Below are 21,163 nucleotides of genomic sequence, written 5' to 3'. Positions count from 1 at the left end.
GATTGTAGTGCAATTATAAGATCTGATTAGTAATTTAAGTGTAAACCCAGGCCAACCAGATATATTTGCACAGGAAAGATACATTCAAAAAATCCACTTGGTAAAAATTGTCCACAGCAAATGAATAGTATATGTACACTCTGCCTAACTCAGATAGTTGTAGCAAAATAATCTACTCACCCAATGAGCGGTTGATACCCTTTCGGGAGATCTGGAAGAATTCCACAAAAGTCAAACAAATCGCCCCAAAAGTCAGATGATTCGCATCTCAGTGCAAATGATTGCAACTTGAATGGGGAGAGAGTAGTACAAAGAATGAAAGTTGATGCACATAAACCATTCCGGTAACATCTTGCCAGCGGACATTCTGTATCGATGACTACTCGATAGATCGATAATTGTAATACAGGTGCGGTAGTTTGATAATCATATCACAGAAAATGGAAAACGAGAGAATGAAATCAAATCTAATATACCGCTTGCCACCAAAATTTACTTTTATTGCAGAGAAATTTCGCGGTGACCATCGACCTTATATCTGACTCGGATGACGAGTGTTTTCACTCTTCTTTAATATGTCTACATAGGTACAGCCTGCTGTTTGCAGCAGGTGTGATATGACAAGTTTGGTATAGGTCTGATAATAGATAGGTCTTGTGCAGGTGTGAAGTACAAGTCTAGCGCCAGTATGTGTTCACTTAGCTAATAAGCTTTGCTTAAGCTTGAAGACAGCTTTCAAGCTGGAATGAGTTTGCTGCAAACTTGCCACGACAAAATTTGTCAATGACGTCACTATCTGGGTGAAACGAAGTTTAGCATGTGAAAGCACTCACCCGTGGCCTGCTGGATGAGGTAGCGAAGCCACGTGTTTCCGCTCCCAGGGAACGAGGCCAGCGCCACGACGGGCCCCGGCGGAGACAGGAAGCGCAAGGGCCTGCACCAGTGCAAGCGGGCCCTCCGCGGCTGAGGACCAAGGCCCCCACGACCCAACAGCTCCAGGCCGCGGCCCCCCGCACGAACCAGGCCCCCAGAGGCCAGCTCCGCCTGTGGCAGGATGAGGAACCACGACGCGGAGGACGAGAGGAGAAAGAAACGTTGAAAGTGAATCAGCCCACAACCAAGTAATGGCGTCTGTCTCCAACCAGGATTGAAAATATTAAGATTTCCAAAAATAAAAATGGCGCAAACGAATCGTAATGCACTCGACATTTTAAAATTGAAAATAACATTGAATATAATGAGTTAACTTTTTGATTGCAATCAGCAAGGCACCTGAAATGAAATTCGAAGCAATAATGGCTGCAATCAGTTTACATACTTTATAATTCGGGTGCATGAACAGAGAAGAGGTTTCAAAGGCATAATTATCATATCAATCAACTGCATTAGTAGAAATAAATTGAATAAGAAGTACACTGAAAAAAAATATCGGATAATAATGGAAATTCATTCGACATTTATCAATGAAAGTTGAATGAAGGTTTATCGATGCTCTGGGTTTTCCCACCACAGCAAATAGAAATGTAAATAAAAAAGAAGAGCAAATAGAAATGCAAAAAAATAAGAGAAAATAGAAAAAACACATACAGCAATTTCTGCTCATATAACATATTAAAAAATACATTTGCACAATTTTCTATGCTAAAAAATCCATCGTAGTGAAAAATATTTATTCTACTGATATTTTTTGTTACTTTTTATGAAAAAATTAAAATGTCCAATTTTTCACGTACTTTTTAAAATAATGTAGAGGAAAATGTTATCTTTTTTACATTATTACGCAAACATTTTCATTTTTCACAACCATCTGTAAAACAGAGTACAAAATTTAATTCTCAAAAGTAAATTTTACCCCAACTTAAAACCGCAGCTCTCCTATGAATTTCTGCGCGTGAGTGTCCAACCTCCCTGGTGAAACGGCGAATGGGGGGGGGCAAATGGGAGGGAGGGAGGGTCGGATGATGCTGGAGGCTGGCTACACTCGACCTCAAAATGATGCTGCCGCCGCTGCACTCTGGACTTTATTGTATGCCATACTAATGAATCATACGTCATTTCAAAGGAAGTTTCATTCTCAATTCTGATTTATTATTTGTATCATGAAAAATTCAGAACTCAAGACACGCGAGTGCAATAAATGACTCCGTGCACCGTAAAATCATCCGTTTTGTCAACTTCATGAACTTCGTAACTCCACCTAGGAAAAAACTAATACGCATACAGCATTCGTCTTCCACAATAAGTTTCACATATTAGTTTAAATAAATAAAACAGCTTTGGCGTATTTTATAACGCATATTTTGTTGTTAATTAACTAATCTAGTCCGACACCTAATGAAAATTAAAGCTTATATAAACACTTTTTAATTTGTTTATAATGTTTATGTGATCCGAAAATACGTGATTTACATTTAGCATAAATTATATATGCATATTATGAAAAAACGTGAATAGTTGCTGCGTTTCTACGCCTTGCGATCGAAACTTTTAAAAAAAATATTCGGGTGAACTGCGACGAAAACATTTTCCTTCGACCTTCAGGTTCAAGGTTTGTGTCAAAAACACTTTTTCACGGTTAGAAATGAAAATAGGCCGACAACTGAAAACATAATACATTTTTGACATTGCGTTAACTGCTTTATGAAACCACAATGTCTAAAAATTTCCTACGTTATCACTTACAAATTAGAAAATTCATTGAAATAAATCCGCGTAAAAATATATTTCTAACAAGCCATTGTAATGCTTATTTTTGAAGTTTCATTGACTTTATTTATTAATTTATTATAATAAATAAAAATATATGAATCAGTACAGTCTATCTTCATTTATAAATAGTGTAACTAAATTGTTAATTGATAATTAGGTGGTACGACGTTCGCCTTAGTTCGAAGCTAGTTCAGATTAGAATTATCTTTAGAGTGACGTCACTATGGCATGCACCGAGGCCCAAATATAAATTTGCAAAGTGCAGCAGCTTATCATTTTGACGGCGACGCGGACATTTGTTCGGACTTGTTATACTTGAGGATAATTCATTATAAGTGAGACGAAATTACAGGTTAATACACTTGTATGCATTCTATATTCATTATAATAAGTCTCATTTTTCCAATTTTTCGATGGGCACACCACTATATAGAAGGGGAAGCGGGCGGCTGCGAAATAATACTTTCTAATTCTTGGAAAACCCATTTTTTACCGCTAAGCACACGCTCTTCATAGGCCATCAGCTCAAACATTGGATAGGGCACAGAGCGGCGAAGGGTCCTTAGCACCTTAGGTACCGATCGACCCTATTCAGCTCGCACCTCAGTCGAACGAGCTTCTTATCTAACGTTGAAGAAGTTTGGTACTCGATGCACATCTGTCAGAAATTGCTTAGTCGCCTCCTTCGGTGTTTTTGCACTTTTGAGGACCGCTTCTCTTCAATGTCTCCTCGGTCCATTTCTGCGAAGTCGATAGCACGGGGTTTTCCACAAATGCTTCTATCTCTTTGGTTAAAAAATATTCTATTATAATTTCGATTTTCCTCTTCGCTGGCTCACACTCTTGCTATTTCGGATTAGAAAAATGGAGCGCATGAAAGTAAAGAAATACACGATTTCATTGTAAATGATAGTTATGGAAAATACATTTTAATTCTTTTTCGAACAGGCATTGACGAGAAACTCGTCTCAAGGTTTGCCTCAATTTCATAAGCTCTGCCATCTGGACTTGAATTTCAGCGACTACTGCTCAGCAACTGCTTCCCTATCCATGGGCTTCCGTATCCGTGGCACTTCACGCCGCACAATGTTGCTGTTCCGGGAGCATCACTTGCAAAGTGCTTCCAATTCGGAAGCTTTGCAATCTCACCACAAACACACAAGAAGAAACACAGAGCACCCCTCGCGAAAAATTTCGCGCTTAGTTGAAATGGGCAATCTTTTCCGAAGGCGCCACCATAGTACTTCAGATCCTGGAATATCTAACAGTTTTGGAAATAAAAATGTTGAAAGAAATGTTTCAAAGGAAATAGGAAACTTACTTGTAGTGGAGAGGGAAATTTCAGATGAGTACAGCGGCAATTGTGAATTTATAGTGTAACGTATTTTTATTAATTGTGGACAGATGAATTTATTATGGATGTTCCTAACGAATTATCTATTTATGTAAAGATATTATGGTTTATTAATAATAATGCCAAGTTGTATATTTCCAATCTTAATTTTCAAAACATAACTTCATAACCGGGTGATTTGTTATGTGTGTTATCCCAGAACGAATTTTGTCACGAATTTAACAGTTAATGAACGTCAAAGAATGTGTAAAAATTAATTTTGAGTTTCAAATTAAGAGTTGTACTTAAATAACTAATTTTTATGTCCAGCATCTAACTTTTTTATCGTAATCAATTGATTTCAGTAAAAATTCTCCCTCTTTACAGAAGCGTTACGACTAGCTCATTTTTTTATTTTTCAGTCTCCGCGACTTTGTGCAAAGAAACTCCCCGGATCAGTCATTAGATTCATGTTATACAGTAAAAACAAAAAAAGTTGGAAAGATGTCATCGAGCTACTTATAAAATATGATTTTTGAGCAGCGATTACAGCGTCGTGTGAGGTGCAGCGTCATCAGGTGAGGTGAGGGGGGGAAAAGATAATTTCACGAGTTATTTCGAGATGGGAAGGAGAAGTGTTAGGAAGAAGGGAGCTTTGCTTCAGCTGATATAAGATTTTATTGACCTCATTACAGATTTCATTCGTGTGATGATTATAAGAGAGATTTTACCATGAGAGATAATACCTACCGCCTTCGTGAGAATAACACCGAGGTTTCGAACAGTGTTACAAAATAAATACAGTATCGGCGTCACCGCTTTCAATGTTGACGTGAAAGGAAAAGTAAATTTTGCCGAGTATTCTGGCGATACAAAAAATGTTTGCATGAGCTTTGGAGGAATTTGTGAAGTACCTGGTGTGAAAGTACCTGAAAGTGAAGTACCTGGGAGTTACCTCAAGCCTCACGTGGGGAACAAATAAAGAATATTTGCGGCATAGCCCTGAAGAAATTAGGATTCGTCAAGCGTATTGTGGGAAGATTTCCGGATTAGGAAGTAAAAGAAAGGTGCTATTTCGCTCTCGTCCGACCGCACCTTGAATATGCAGCGAGCGTATGGGATTCGGTGCAGAAAGACTTAATCCGCGAACTGAATAAAACACAAAGGAAGGCTGCGCGTTTCGTCAAAAACTGCTACGGGCGTACAGACAGTGTTACCCAGATGTTAAGCGAATTAGGCTGGTAGCCGCTGGTGACTCGGAGACTGCGCGCTAGGCTTAGATTGCTTGAACAATTAAGAATGGATATCTTTAAGAGCGACATAGAGAACATACTATGGGAGCCACACTATATTTCCAGGTCCGATAGAAGCGATAAATTAAGAGGCCGAACGGAAAGATATGGCAATTCGTTTTTCCCCCGAACCATACAGGACTTTAATGAACGCTAGACCCCACTTCGTTATAGCACTTCATTTTTTTTTAGCTGTAAACGGCTGGTATCCTAACACCCGCTGCCACACGCCTTTTAGGCGGCTTGCGGGGTATTGTGTAGATGTAGAATTAAAAATTTAAAAAAAATCCTGGAACATTGCATGGATTGCTGAAACGTCTTCATTGGTAAGGGAGATCGCGGCTGCCAATTCATTCGGATAGGCATGAAAATAAATCTGGAGATGATCGGCATAAAGCATTCATTTGAAATCTCGGAGGCTCTTTGCAATGTCACGGATTTAAAGACTGAATAATAGAAGGCCCAACACTGACCCTTGCGGCACTCAGCATGGATCACTGAGTCAAGTCGATCTCCTTTTGTCGCCTCCTAAGACTGGCTGCGCTCGATTTTCTAGGTATGAGTGGAACCAAGTAAAAATATGACAGGAGAAGTTGAGGTTTCTCAATTTTTGCTGAAGGAGAGGTTGGTCTGCACCAGAGTTCAAATAATCTGCTGAAATGAAAGAGGACCATAATGGTTACCATACTACGATCCATTGCACCACGGATATCATCTGTAGCTTCAAGTAATGCGGATTGTGTTCTAAAAAACACTTATGAACGCCAGATTGAAAGGGGTCATGTGCAGCCTTGGCAGAAAGATGGAGTTGGACTGCATTTAAAATGGCGCAGAGATGGAAATGGTCGGAGGGAAAAATATTCCTACCGGAGATTTGAAAAAAAAGATCCTTTAATTTGGAATGAGAAACTACGAGAAACGAAACTCGTATATCATTAAAGTAAAAAAATTTCGAGTCATAAACAAAAAAAAATCATAAAATTATCAAAAGTTTGCTATTTTTACAATGCAGCGGTACAAACTTTTGTTTGAAACATAAGCTACTCATTTCGTTTCCGTTCTGTTCAAATGTTCTCTCACTCAATAATTTATGTTGGACGTGGAAATATCGAGACCCGAAGATGTTCTTCGAGTCACTCTCATAGATATCTGCTCTTAACTGCATTATTAAGGCCGGCTCTTATTTTTCGGAATTGAGAAAAGTTATGTTTTCCTAGTCTCAAAATGATCCAAATGAGGACTATATTCACGTGTTAAAATTTGAATACTTTAAAATAACGGGAACCCGTGCCCCAAGGGCCCTAAGTACTGAGGACCCTCGATTGAGACTTTTGGGGAGAAAAAGTACTATATGTATGTACATCGCGAAAGTAAAGCCCTGTTAGTCCGAATTTCTGTTATTTTTTCACCTATCTCTAAGCGTTTACGAGATATCGCCCGTCGTAATGCAATCCACCCCCCCAGGGCGCTACCCCGCCCCGCTGAGGTACGGCCCGCACCACTTGCCACAGATTTCCCCTCCACTCCTCCGCGCAAAGTCTTCGTTCCTGATGGCAAGATCTAGCCTCTGCATAAATGTGCTTACGTTAGAAAGGTTAGAAAATCCTCTCTTGGTAAGCACTAGCTTTAGACGAACAGCTTTTCGTCGTATTTTATTTCATTCACTTCAGTCAAATACTTCCTTCCGCTCCGGCACGCCGAGCGTGGTGATCGCGTCTTGTCTTTCACATTTCCGCCCTTCCAACGAATCGCCGCTTCTTCAGGGCTCAGGCATTCCCACCGCACGTTCGAAGTCCCCGTGTTCCACTTCGTCTGACGCCTCGGCGCTTCTCACAACGCCTCGCGAGTGCACTCTCGTGCCTTCGCGTACGTTTGGCATGCACGATGAGGCATTTCTCAAATGCCGCGAGATACGAATGGAATGCGCAAGAAAAATCACTTCGCGCAAATGGTCGGGACGATGGCAAACCAGATTCGAGATGGTTCACTCGTGTTGCATCGTGCTTGCAACAAATGAATACTTCCCACCCCCGTCTCCACTAAATTGCAAACCAACTAAATTCTTAACAAACACGTGAAGATTGAGACGCAACACTTGCGATCGATTGTAAAGACGAGACGACCTCTGGGGAACGAAATGTAGGGTGTGTGGCAGGGCTTGCACTCCAGGGTGCTGGCACCACCTGCATTGCGTTGGCCTCTCAACACCCACCACCAGAGGCAGCACAAGCAAAGAAGCAAGCAAGCATGCGAGCGATATTTAGTTACAGATTCGTCGACCGTATTTAGTAGCCGCTGGTGACTCGGAGACTGCGCGCTAGGCTTACATTGCTTGAACAATTGAGAATGGATATCTTTAACCCTTATCCGGGCACCTCGAATTTCTAACGTAACCGGGCAAGCAGTGCCCGATGGACCCTCCTTGTTAATTCTCTCCTTTGGCTCAAGTGGACCAACCTGCCAGCATAAATGTCATTGTTTTGGCCAAATAGTGCCAATTTGCACAAAATCAATGATTTCAAATACTTTTTAATGTTCATAAATGAAAAATTTGCATGTTAATTAGTAACAAAAATTTGAAATCTAAAAAAATTATGATTCATCCTTCATAAAATTGATATCTGAGGGGATAAATTAAATTTCGAATCAATTAACATAAGAGATACATTGAATATTAGTTACTTATGATACGAGACAGTGTAGCAATATCAAAACTTATTGTTAGAGAGAAAAACAACATTTCATCAACGAGTTGAGGATAGACTACCCCTCAAAGCTTTATTCACTTTTGATTTACACGTTCCACGTCTCTATGCTCATTGCACTCCGATTTCTCACACTTGATACACCTTTTTTTGTTCATGATATTTTGTTTATGGGCATATATATATTACCCCATTTTTCGTTGTACTACAATTTGATGAATGTCTTAGCTCAGAAATTCCTTCATCAATAAGTCCTATACAAACCCAAATTGGATCGTCCTTCAATGTGGACCTCAACCAGAATCTCGGATGCACTTTGAGTTAATAGTCTGCTTGAATGATCTTGACCAAAATTTAATTTTAGATCCGTATTCATCCACACAACATACGCTGCTACTCTCTCTACTCACATCCAAGTCACTCATGTAAAATGCAAAAGGCCAACTATTTGAGCGCCTTTTACTCATGTGCGTATGTACCAACTGGTCAAGGAAATCGACTTCACCTTTGGTGCAGTTGTAGTGACTGATAATTTCAGGTTTAGCATTGACGTCTTCCATAATTTTATTATGATGCATGAATCATTGAAGACCTACTGACCAACTTATCATCTTGGGCAATGATACAAGCACACCATTTTTGGGTAAACCCAGCAATGAAAAAACAACTTCACCACTTTTATTGGCTTGAAATTTTATCTTTTAAAAATCATCAGTTACTTGGAAATGGCAGCCTAAGCATCAAAAGGCATTTGAGCAGTTGAAGCAGCTTATTGCTACTGCTTCTGCGTTAGCCACTTTTAATCAGAGTTGTAGGTAATTCAGTTTGATGCCCCTCAAAGTGGCTTCCGATGAGTTTTATTCCAAGATGGAATCCATGGTCTTCAACCTATTCATATTGCATCAAGGTCATTGACTTGTTCAGAGAGTAACTACTCTCAAGTAGAAAAGAATTATCGGCATATAAATACGCCACAGTCAAATTTCATTACTTTATCTATGGCAGAAGTGTTAAAGTTCAAACAGATCACAAGCCACGCGTGAGTGAAATGTCAAAGGAGTTCAACAGATAGGATCTGTTCTTCGCCTTAAACTTCTTAAGTATTCATTGCAAGTTACTTATCTGGCTGATAAGTTAATATATTTTGCAGACCATTTGTCACGAAGTTACCTGACAAATGTTGTAGAGGATGATCCGCAAATGTTGGATGTAGTATATTTTGTAAGTAAGCATTTATCTATAATGAGTTTCAGATGGAAACTGCAGCTGATTCCATACTTGGTAAGGTGCTGACTTATCTAAGGGAAGGTTGGACGGGTTGCAAGAACTGGCACAAGATATACTTGTCCACACTATGCCTGCAAAGACTGTCTTTGTGCTGAAGGAGGAATGTTCTTTGTGAATGACTACATAGTGGTCCCAAGATCTTCACAATCTTATGCAAGTATTTTCTCTGTTGTATAAAGGTCATATTGGAGAGACAAAAACAAGACTGAAATCTCGCCAACTGTTCTATTGGCCCTCTTTGCCTTCTGACGTTGTATCTGTCATCTATAAGATAATGGACTTATTGTGAAATATCGCTCAGAGAATTTTTAACATCCTCTGCCTTATTTGCCTTATGAAAAAGCGTGTATTGATAATCTTGACTTTGCATGTAACTCCTACCTTGTTTACCTTGATCATTGATAGATATTCTAAATGGCTTGATATTTGTAAGTTACCATCTGATTCTGCATCCGGATTGATGATTGGTGATGCCATGCTCAATGTGTTTAGTACTCATGGCTTGGCCAGAGATCTGAAGGCAACAAAAATATGCCATTCAACTCACTCGTGTGCACGGAATTCTTCTTTGAAACTCATGGGATAAAGTTCTGTTCAGGCGGTCCCGATTGTCATAGGGGTAATGATTTGGCTGTCAAAATAAGTTAGGGGATACTAAAAAAGGCTGCTGTAACTGAAACATCATATCTGTTGTTACTGTGTGAATTTCGCGATTGTCCTTTGACCATCACAACTGCAGTTCAATGGGAGACTACGCGCCAATCTTCCTGAGTCCTATGAGTCCCTGACACCCTGGGTCATTTCCCCATTTCATCTTGTTGTCAAGGAACTGTCGAAAGCTAGTTCTAAAATAAAACACTTTCATGATGTGAATGCTAAAAGAAGTTAAATAAATAACACTTTAAAAGGGGGAGATGGTAATGGTAAAAATGAAAAACACAGACAATTGGGAAAAGGCTACAGTAGTGAAAAAACACACGTCTCCTATATCACGCCTTGTGAAAACTGGATATGGCACTGTAGAGCGAAGAAATGCTGAACATTTAAGAGAATGTTAATCTATTTCCCCAAAGCAAAGCTCAAGAGAACTCCTGGAGCCTGATTCTGATTCTTTCTGGCTATAGCCAACGCATTTTGTCGAAAATATTGGCGAACGCAGTGTGCATTCGTATTCTCATTTTAATTCGCTAGCTGCTTCGCTTCGTGTCTCTGGCGACGAAAAGTTTATTCTCTTTCTGACTGGCGAGCAAATAGCGAACGTAAACATTCGCCAAGTGCAAATTTCGTAAGCGACGACAAAGAAATCGCTCTAGCGAAAAGAACGAGAATAATCGCGAAGTAAATTTTACAGATTCACAGCAAATTGTCATCGCCGGAAATATTCAATTTTTTGCTATGGCATTCACTTTTCGTTATGCCTTACGCGACCTTCATTAGATATCAAATTTTGAATGCTTGAATCCCATGCAATTCCCGTGTAAAACATTTTTAAACAATGAATTACGTAAGGAAATGGACAATTATCATAAACGGTCAGCGTCTTTACATAAATTAAAAAACAGCATTTGGCGAATTGGAGTTGGATAACCAGACTTCAACAATCACATCCTGCCTTAGCAACCACATCCCGCCTTAGCAACCACGTCCCGCCTAAGCAACCACGAATGAAATCGAACGTAAAGTAATCACAGCATTATTTCCATTTAATTCACACAGAAAACAAATATCGTTTTTAAAGGAAAACACAAAGGGGCCCATTACATTTAGGACGATTATTTATGAAACATTGAGACCGTATAAATTATCTGTTAATTAATGATACGTGCCTATAAAACTATAGGAGATATATGATGGTTTTGATATATGTATCTTAATCAATGTATGTTAACACTAAATCAACATGGGTAATTATATATTATATGTATCATTAATATATTTCTGTCCAAGTGCACTGTATGAATTCAATTTCCGTAGCCACCATAGTGATGCTTCTGAGTGCAACCATCAAGTGTACCATTTTATCACCCATAATTTTTATTGCATCAACAGTAATTGCAAGATTTTTTAACAGTAATTTGACTGGGTGGCCAAATATTAACAATCTTAGTGAGTTTCAGCCTTGTATCTCACGATATGAAAAAAATATTAGCGAAAAGTCGAATCCAATGAAAGTCGATCTCTTATAACTCGCAAGAGAAATCGATTATTTGGTGCGCCCATCACTCACAAATGCGACCTCCGTGGTAAGGATTGTAGCATTAAAATTTCGTTCATCTCCCATTAATAGAATCGTATTGAGAATGTTTTGAGTTTTTTCGCCTTTACTTTGCATTGATAATAGATATCGATATAAAATGAAAACGATGGTTGGCAAGGAGACTAAATTTTCATTGAATAACCACATTGTTAATAAAGTGTGACGCTGAAAATTTCGGACAGATAAGTTCAATAATATAGGAGAGAATGAAACCTATCGATATATCTTCATATCGAGATATTTACATAAGGTAACGTAGCACATCAAAATAATTTATATTTATGAAGAGTACATTGCTTTCTTAAAATATTGGTTAAAGTCGCGTCCCAATTACTATTAAAATTTGTCTGGAAAAGGGATCTATCGAATGCACGCTTGTATCGATTATAACTTCGACTGTAATTACTGCATTAGTTTTCTTTTAATTTTATATTATTTTGCTTTATAATTTTATCTTTCAGCAAGAATTTCATTCCCCTGCCTCAATTAATAGGTACAAATCGAATTCAAGGGTTTCCGATATGATTTTTCTTGCTGATTCAAAGATGAAGCGGAATGTCTATCATTGCTAATAGTCACCTGAGTGATAAGGATTATATCCTTAAATTTTAGTTTATCTCGTAAAAGGGGAAACATGTATAAACGATTGGAGTGTATCCCCATTTAATTTACATTGAAATTAATTATCGATATGAAATGAAAAACGTTGTTGCCACGGAGCCTATAATATAACTAAAAATTGAAATTACCGATCATGCACTACCCTGAATTTTTCGGACAGGTACGGTGAATAGCAAAGAAGAAAATGAGACATATCGATATAAATTCATATCGATATATATATTCATTAGGAATCATTACCTATCAAAATTATTTACGTGTGTGTGCATATAGCTTCCTTGTCTTAACAAATTGTTAAAATTTATATCACCGTAACTATATAAATAAGTCTGAAAAAGGGCTCTATCGAATCCACACTTTGATCGATCATTAATACGGTTCTAATCATTCGATTCCCTTGATTTAACTTTCGTCGGATAAAACACATTAGTAGTTGTATTATATATGACCTTCATATTCAAAACTTGCTTAACAGCAAAGTCATTAGCGAATAAAGCGTATTCAAGGAGATTGGTATCGATATAACTCGCACATGAATCAATCGACTGAAATGGCCATCATTGAAAAAGTTGACCTTTTTGATAAAAGTATTATCCTGAAAATTTCATTCGTATAGCTTGAATGGTTGCTAAGATATTCAAGATTGTATGCGCCACAAAAAATGGCGACAATGATTTTTCACGTGCAGGATATTTTTCGTAATTTAATTGTGAATCAACCAAGAGGGTTACGGGGAAAGTGGGGTAGATATGCTTCGCACCCTACACGGTTTTGCACGGAGATTCCAAATTTTCATATGGCACATGTCTAGAGGCCGAAAATCCGAGTTTGAAAATTCGCCCATCACGACAATGTAAAGGTGGAATCGTTTATTCCACGAATTGTTTCAATATACGAAAATCCCAAGATAGCCAAAAAATCCTCCACCTTATATTTCAAGGAATTTGTCGATCGATTATTGCTAGTTGGTCAAAAAAAATCCTAAAGTATTCCCATAAGAAAAGCATTGGAAGCGTTTAAAAATAATAAAAAATACTAAATATCAATATATCGCAATGACATTCATACCAAAAAATCAACCAAAAAATCTAGTTTATGTCCATTGAATATCATGTTCCTCAGACGTTTAAAAGTACAAAATAAAAGCGGAAAAGTTTTAGTCCCATAAGGCTCCCATGTTAATTCAAGTCGATACATCTGGAAAACTAATCGACTTTTTTAAGTTTTAAGATTTTTCCTCCGGATGATTTTTTTTTTACTTTTACGTCCAATAAGCCAAATATCCACACCTATCACAGTTTGGGGTGCGAATTCGTATCAATGAGTCAGTCAGTCAATCGAATTGCCGCTATATTATGATTTAACATTCTCGTGTCACGGTTTTTTGTTTCCAAACTCCTCCATAACGGCCAGACCGATTCCTATGCAATTTAGTGTGTTTGCACAGTAGGACTGAGAATATGTTTTAAACTATTTTTCATTCTTCTCCAGGGCTCTGATTCATTTCCATAAGAAATACATGTAAAGTTCGTTCGTAATGAATCCAGACCTTTTTTCTTTTGTATATTAGTGACAGTAGTCGCATTTAGTTTAGACGTAAATCATTGGAAAGAAAAAGAATTTTAAATTTTAGAAATAAATATAAATTTAAGAAATATTTTTATTCTTCAGTCGATTTCCGTTTTCCACGTGACTCTCGGTGAAATTTGTAAATCAATGCATAAAAAGTATGAAATTTTACCGTTTTTGGCATACTGTCCCCTTGACGACAGTCAATATTATCATTTTCTCTCACTTGGAATGCGCAACTTATACATATATGTATTTCACCCAATCACAATTTATTTACTTCCTCGTCATTACACTTCTTTTAATTACACCCAGCTCCATATTTTTATAACAATTTCCTAACTTGTTCCTCATATATAACATTTACATTTGCATTTGAATCCTACGTTCACGTTCCATGGTATGTTATTTTCGTCTGCTACGGTGCCAATGGCATAACCTTCCGTTGATAACATTTAGACGGAACTTACATAATGACAACTATATAACCAAATAATGAATAAATAGCATTATACGGAACCAATATTTAAAAAAAGAAACTACGATCTCAAGGATAATTTCAATAATTCATTCCAGCAACAACAATCTCCATCACATACAAACTATATTGTGATGTTGTAATATTGTTTCCTTCGATTCTGTAGGTACAGCATTACTACCACACATTGTTAACAACTTATCCAATATCGTTTATCTTAATCTAGCAATAAGTCGTAATTTCCGCAAATAAAAAGATTTAAAACGACGACAACAAACTGTGCCAATGAGTCTTCACTTGTTTTTACCCTTCTTTCATTGGTGGTAACACGTTAGATGACTTTTAACTTCGGATATATTCGGATTTTCCCTGTTTGGGAAGGAAGAGGAACCGTACCGACTGGTTTGAAACCGACGACCTTACAGAATCGCTGAAAGTGCCGTCGTCGGTGCGGAATCCGTTGTCGGTACGGTTTGATGTCCAGTCGGTGGGCTTGAAAGGGAAACCGACCGGTGCGGCACCGACGAAATACAGAATACGGCCCAAGTTTGCTTTGTTGGCCACAGATGGACTCACTAAAAATATCGTACACTCCATTGAACTAAGATACTGATAATATTTCTTTTTTTAACAGTCATAATTTGTTAAAGGGATGTAATTTAAAAGTAATCGATTAAAATAATAAAAAAGCATTGAATAAAAAAATGAGTGTTTGGTGTTTTGTGATTTTCATACGTCGTCATCTTTCACCGTGCGCCATTCCTCTTTGATCCCCGCATACCCACAATAAATCAGTTACTTTTATTTGATCACCAAAATATTCACTAGAAATAATTTATGTGGCAAAACAACCTTTTTTGGGTCAGCTAGTATTGCGATAATAAGAAACATTGATGTAACCCTTTAACATGCATCAAAATTATGTGCTCAATTTCATTTTAAGCCCTGATAATGATTTGTAAATAAACGGAAACGTCGGCATCATTTACAATTCAATTTAAAGACCAACACTTCAAGATTCAAATTTTATATTAAATATTGAGGTCAGGAAAAGGAAATGGATTTTTTCCAGACCTCTTGTTTGGAACTCTATTAGCATCATGCACACTCTTTAAAAATGGATGCAGAGAGTAAATAAAGTATTTTTATAGTGCGAGTAAATCCGTAAAATTCAAAAGGGATGCCTTAGTAAACTCTATCAATCTACCGAGACTCTCGGCCCGACAATGCCGACGAATCAAAGTCTCATCTCGACCGCCGAGACTCACGCAAAGTACTACTTATGACCAGCCCTATGTCACTCCCTATCCCACTCCATTGGGAACCCATGGTCTTTTATTGAAGTCGTTTCCTCAACCTGCCGCACGTTTGCCGGGGCGGCGCCACGTACTCTGGAGGGCAAGCATTAGTGGGTAAGTCCATTTACTTATCGTTGTGTGCGTGCTACAGGTGAGTGGAAATGGTGATTTTTGTTATTAATTAAGATTTATTTTTAATTTATTTTCGTATGTTAATTTTCTGTATTATTTCCTTATTGTTCTACATTAATATTTCGTGGACATATATTGTAGATTTACTGAAAAAAGGAAAATTCCGTGGACGTGTGTGGTACCGCGTTGCACCACTAGTTATGGCCACAAGACTTCGGGGATTTCGCTTTTTAGAGTCCCCAAGGATCCTGAGAAGCGATGAAATAGCTGTACGATTCCTTTTTTTGGTGTGCCAAAGCTCCAAAATATATACATATTTTAAATTACAGGTTCTGTTGTTCCAGTGGTCAATGTCATTCGCAGTGGAGGAATGAAGTAACACTGAGAAAATGCAAGATGAACGACGGCTCTCATCATTCTCTCTTACTAAATTGAATCTATTTTAATATAAATGTTCAATTGTGTGAACTTAAAATTTATTTTTAATGAGATTATTTTGCATTGATCGTATAAATAATTTCAGTTTCGATAGAATTGTGTAATCATTCTGGAAATGTAGATTTCATGTGTGTGTTCATTATATACGTTGGAAAAATGTGAATCGTTTTCCATCTTAATACCTCTTTTAATGATTTCTTTTAATGAAGCTGTTATCGATGATGCAACTCTCATGAAAAGTACATTTACTGCTTATTAAAGCCTGTGGTTTCTGTCGTATACTTATCTTATTTTTGGGAGGGATAATATTTCAGATTTGCCAGTACTTACAATTGATCAAACATCCGCAAATTCCTCGGATTATATCCATTGTACTGTTTTCGTGGAAGTTTATTCGGAATTCTTCGTTAAAACTTTCGCGGGTGCTCGTCATGTTGAATTAAAACTTTTGGGCTATGTCGCCGCGTCAGATTTTGGGTGGCCCCAACGTTTCCCGACCGATGCTGGTCGCTTTCTCAAGGGAATCTGAACCTGACACGTATACCTATATATACCAATTTTAAATCCCACCTCTTCAGATTCCCTTGAGAAAGCGACCAGCATCGGTCGGGAAACGTTGGGGCCACCCAAAATCTGACGCGGCGACATAGCCCAAAAGTTTTAATTCAACATGACGAGCACCCGCGAAAGTTTTAACGAAGAATTACGTAATTTATCTGTGCCCGGCTTTCATCATCTAAAATTAACTTATGGTCTAGTTTTAGATAAAAAATCGTCAAGGTGTATAATGGTCTCCTATATTCACTGGCCTTGTCATTAGATATATTTCTCATGCAGAAATGCCTAAAATTGGGAATGAAATAACTACGTAGTAATTTATTTGGTATTTTCTCATTTATTAATTTTAGTGGTGTGAGCTTCACTTCACAGCGAGTGACATCAGGAAAGAATCTATGGCCTTGCCAGAGAAGATGGGGAAGATAATTCGTGTTGAATTAAAGGTGCCCAGATGGTGAGGAGGGTGCCATTTCTTCATAATTACCGAACTATCATCTAGAAGGCAGAATAACATAGTGGTTGAAGTGACATATAGGACTATGGTGGATTTGTTTTTTATAAGTGGATATAAGTTTAATAATGTGACAATGGACATTCGTCGGAAAAAACTATTGAAGATAGTTATTGTGACTTCTGCCAGTGCTCTTTTAAATAATTTTTGTTCAAAAGAGATTACCAGTATTTTTTCATCAAATTAGTTCATGGCAATAAGAGAAAATTGCAGGTATTATTGTGATTGACTAATGAAAATACAAAATAATTATATTTTATTTCTGTGTTTTTTTTCTTTCCTGCCACCAAAATTCCTTGTGGTGATTATTTCATGCATGTAAAGTAAGATCTGAGGTGTGATTTAAGAGATGTCGTGTTCTTTATACAAATGTTTATGCTGGTGATTTGGCAGGACTTTCAGATTTTTTATTAGATTCATACATCTACTGAAGTGACATTGAAACTTTTTCTCATCCCAAATAATTTTTCAAATACTTAAGCGCCTAGGACGAGTACGTTTTATTAGCTAAGGCTGGACTACACGTAAATTTTGGCAGGCATTTTGATGTATTCGAGCGTAATAATATCAGATGTGTCAACGATCTTATATTTCACAAGTACCTATCATTGAAAATCTTATTTCGTCAGGCTCTAAGGTAAGATTTCCATAGCCCATGGGCATATCTAATTCAGTGTCAAAATAAATAAGAATTTACTCAAAGTTAATAGATCCATTTGGGACCTTATGTGAACACCTTTTACTCTGCCAGAAAGAAATTATTTATCCAAGGAAAGTATATGGACTGCAACCAGGTTTAATCAAATACTTGACATCACCACTTAATGCTTTCGGATTTCGAGACGCTTTTGTGTAGAAGAATAAATTCTCTTTGGATACAAAGAGCCTTTTCTAGATAGTTATTTCAGATTTTAATCTTGTTATGTAGTACTTCTAGTCACAACGACAATTGATGAATCAGTTATAAATAGATTTTTTTCTGGAGAGCGGCGAAGTTATATGGTACGTGGATTACACGTAATATTAACGAATAACTTCAGATTGAAAAATATTTTTTTAATGCGTGTCAGTATTTTCTCGGAACCCGCTGACTATTTTCTTATTGACTGAGTAAATTAGGTATCAATTATCCTTTCATTACGGCGGCTAAACCACCGTCGCAGACAGAACCACGACTACTTCCATTCTGCCATGCTCTCTCTGGCGGTAGCACTACAATGAGTGACGTCACACGCCTGTGAACAAGCCTTCTCTCTAGGTGGCTGTGGCTGTGCTCCATTGTCGGAGCGGAGCAGTTCAGTTGCGCGGCGCTCCACTCGCTAATGGAGCGACGACAATCGGAGTCCGAGGTGTTCCACTCCGGAGCGGAGCATTTCCTGCGAGAACTCCACTCCGGATCAGAACACTGACGCCAATGCTTAGCGGGCAGTCAGCTTGTGCTCGCTTCTGCGGCTGTGGAACGCATCGAATATTCCCTGTCGTTATCTATATGTTGCGATTTTAGCCCATGATCACTGCTGCTTGTGGTATTAGCTCATGCCAATACATTCCAGCATACAAATGGTGGCATGCAAAAAATACTTTTGATATGCGGAATTACAATTTGTGTTCTATTAAATTACGTTAAGTTAAATATTTTTGAATAGTAAATGATGTTCACGATAATCTGAAAGGTTATCACCGCATGATAGTCGATGTTCGCTACATAAGTTTTTATGCAATATGACCGACATACTAAAATCTGTTTCTACTTTCATTATCACAGTAGAAATTTTGATTTCAAGCGGTATTAATAAAATCAAAATGCTGTAGACCACCATTAGCAAACTTCTTGAATGTCATTTTTTTACTCGGTAACACGCAATTTTCGTCAAAGTATACTTCGAGTTTACTAAATTTTGACTGAGCATCATGAAATATACGAATACTATTTGCGCACTTACATTTACACTTACATTTCTGTACTTAAACCATTTTTATGAAATGCCGAAGCTCCACAAAGCCGTGTAATAAATTAATTTACTCATTGTTTATTCGAATTTAACAATAAATCATTAAACATTGTTTAAACGTAAACTTTTATCTTCTGCGGTCGAAAGAGTAAAGACGAACACTATGCTAAAAACTATAAAACGGCGGAATAGGGTAGTTCCCTTCATCAAAGAAAACGAAAGGCATTGATTGCGATTCGTTACACACCATTAGTGTATTCATAATATACAAATTATTTCGTTTTAGATTTACCGGTTTAGATGAATGGCATTGGTCCATTTTTATCGTCATTTGAGAAAAGGCCAAATTGGCGCCCATGCGATGCCACTCCACGTGACGTCACAGGGATCTTGTTTCTACACGAGAGGATAGGAGTTATACATCGCCTGAGGTTACCAATGCATGCATGAGGCGCAGAGCTCAGGGAAACATGTCTTAATAATCACTTATTCAAACTGGCTAATATCGGAAAGTTTCCTTCGTTTGATAAGGTATTAATAATCCTCATTTAAGCCAAGCGCTACCTGCTAGCAGGGTACTCTGGTACCTACTAGCATTCTGCGTCGTATCAGCGCTCAAGAATCCTTCAAGGTCACCTCACAGGGCGGCAGCGGTAACGAGAAACACGTCATACGGAGAGATTTCCCGGCATTCATACTTACGCGTCGCGTTTTCGCTCGCTTGAAAATTTTCACTTTTCATTTAATCGCGAAAAATAGATATCGTCATTTAAATTTTAAAAGCGTGAAATACGTACTCCAGTAGTAATAATCTTTCGATTTAGGTATGAATAAAAAAATAATAGGAGAGCACCCTATGGTCGTCTTCTTCATCTCGTCATGAACAAAATGTTTGATTGGTGGACTTCATTTCATATTTTATAGTGGTTTGCGTTGTTCACAACAACTCCGTTAATTTTAGCGGAATAAACAACTTGTTTTCATGTCACTTTTCACTTATGTGGCTTCTTCATATCAAAATTGCAAGTTACGGGAACGAAAACTGCGGTAATACCAAGGGCTCAACGTTGAAAAACTTGATTTTAAGAGCAAAAAAACAGGTAATTTTCTGAGAAAAAATTAAGTACAGGAAATAGTATATAGGGGAAGATTAGAAAAAATATTGAATGCTCCATCGGAGAAACAAATTTTCTTTCGTGTGCTCTTCCAATTGCATTGAAATCGATTGCTTCGTTTAGACGCTAGAGCTCCTCACACTCGGGTATGTTGCTTTTATTTAGAGACAGTAGTTATAAGTAAGGTATTTGACAAAGAACGACGTTCGAGTTCCTTTTCTACGCTCTGCTTTTGGCGTAATTCACTGATAGGGAAGAAATCAGCTAATAATTGCAACAACAAAGAATAATCGCGTTTTTCCCCACGGCTCCACCGACGTACAGTGGGCCAAAACCGAAAAAAGCTGGCCAAAAGGCGAATAATGAAGTTAGCGCAAATCAACCAAAAACAGTTGATATTTATTATTAAGCATGTACTCTTTAAGATAGGGTGCCATACAGAGCATAGAATGCGTTAATATAATTTTTACAGCTGGTCAAAGTAGAGCATGTCAGAGAGATTTTAGTGACCTGATTTTTTCCGTTGAAAATAGCTAAATTTGTGGCTACATTACGGAGTCGTTGTTAAGAATATTGGTTTCAAAGTATTTTTATCCATAAAGTTGATCTTCATTAAATGAATAGAGACAGTTTTTGTTTGATTTTACTAGTAAATTAATATTTTTATAATTTTTCAAAAACTGTGTTGATTTTCCATGAAATTTTATGTTTAACGGTAATTATCGTTTATATATACTATCATTTGCAAAAGTCTTGCAACAAATCGAGCGGCGCCACTTTCGCTCCACAAAGATTGTGCCCGGAAATTCTATGGTTTTCGGGTGTATACAACAATCCAATACTAGTCTTCATGGTTCAATGCATGGAGAACGGGTCATTGGGTGGGTGAGGTATTTTGTCATCCTTTT

General features: G+C 37.7%; 1 protein-coding gene across 1 annotated transcript in view; it reads right to left on the bottom strand.

Moving 5' to 3' along the window:
- LOC124156653 (WSCD family member AAEL009094-like) overlaps positions 1 to 21,163 on the bottom strand; it is a 42,152-nt gene that overhangs the window by 11,023 nt on the left and 9,966 nt on the right. The window contains exon 3 of the mRNA XM_046531312.1: positions 834 to 1,044. Within this exon, the coding sequence (XP_046387268.1) occupies positions 834 to 1,044 (211 nt within the window). The remainder of the gene's footprint in view (positions 1 to 833; positions 1,045 to 21,163) is intronic.

The sequence above is a fragment of the Ischnura elegans genome, chromosome 3 (genome assembly GCF_921293095.1).
Source record: "Ischnura elegans chromosome 3, ioIscEleg1.1, whole genome shotgun sequence".
NCBI lineage: Eukaryota > Metazoa > Arthropoda > Insecta > Odonata > Coenagrionidae > Ischnura > Ischnura elegans.
The sequence above is the reverse complement of the archived record's forward strand: the minus strand, read 5'-3'. Positions and strand labels throughout refer to the sequence as shown.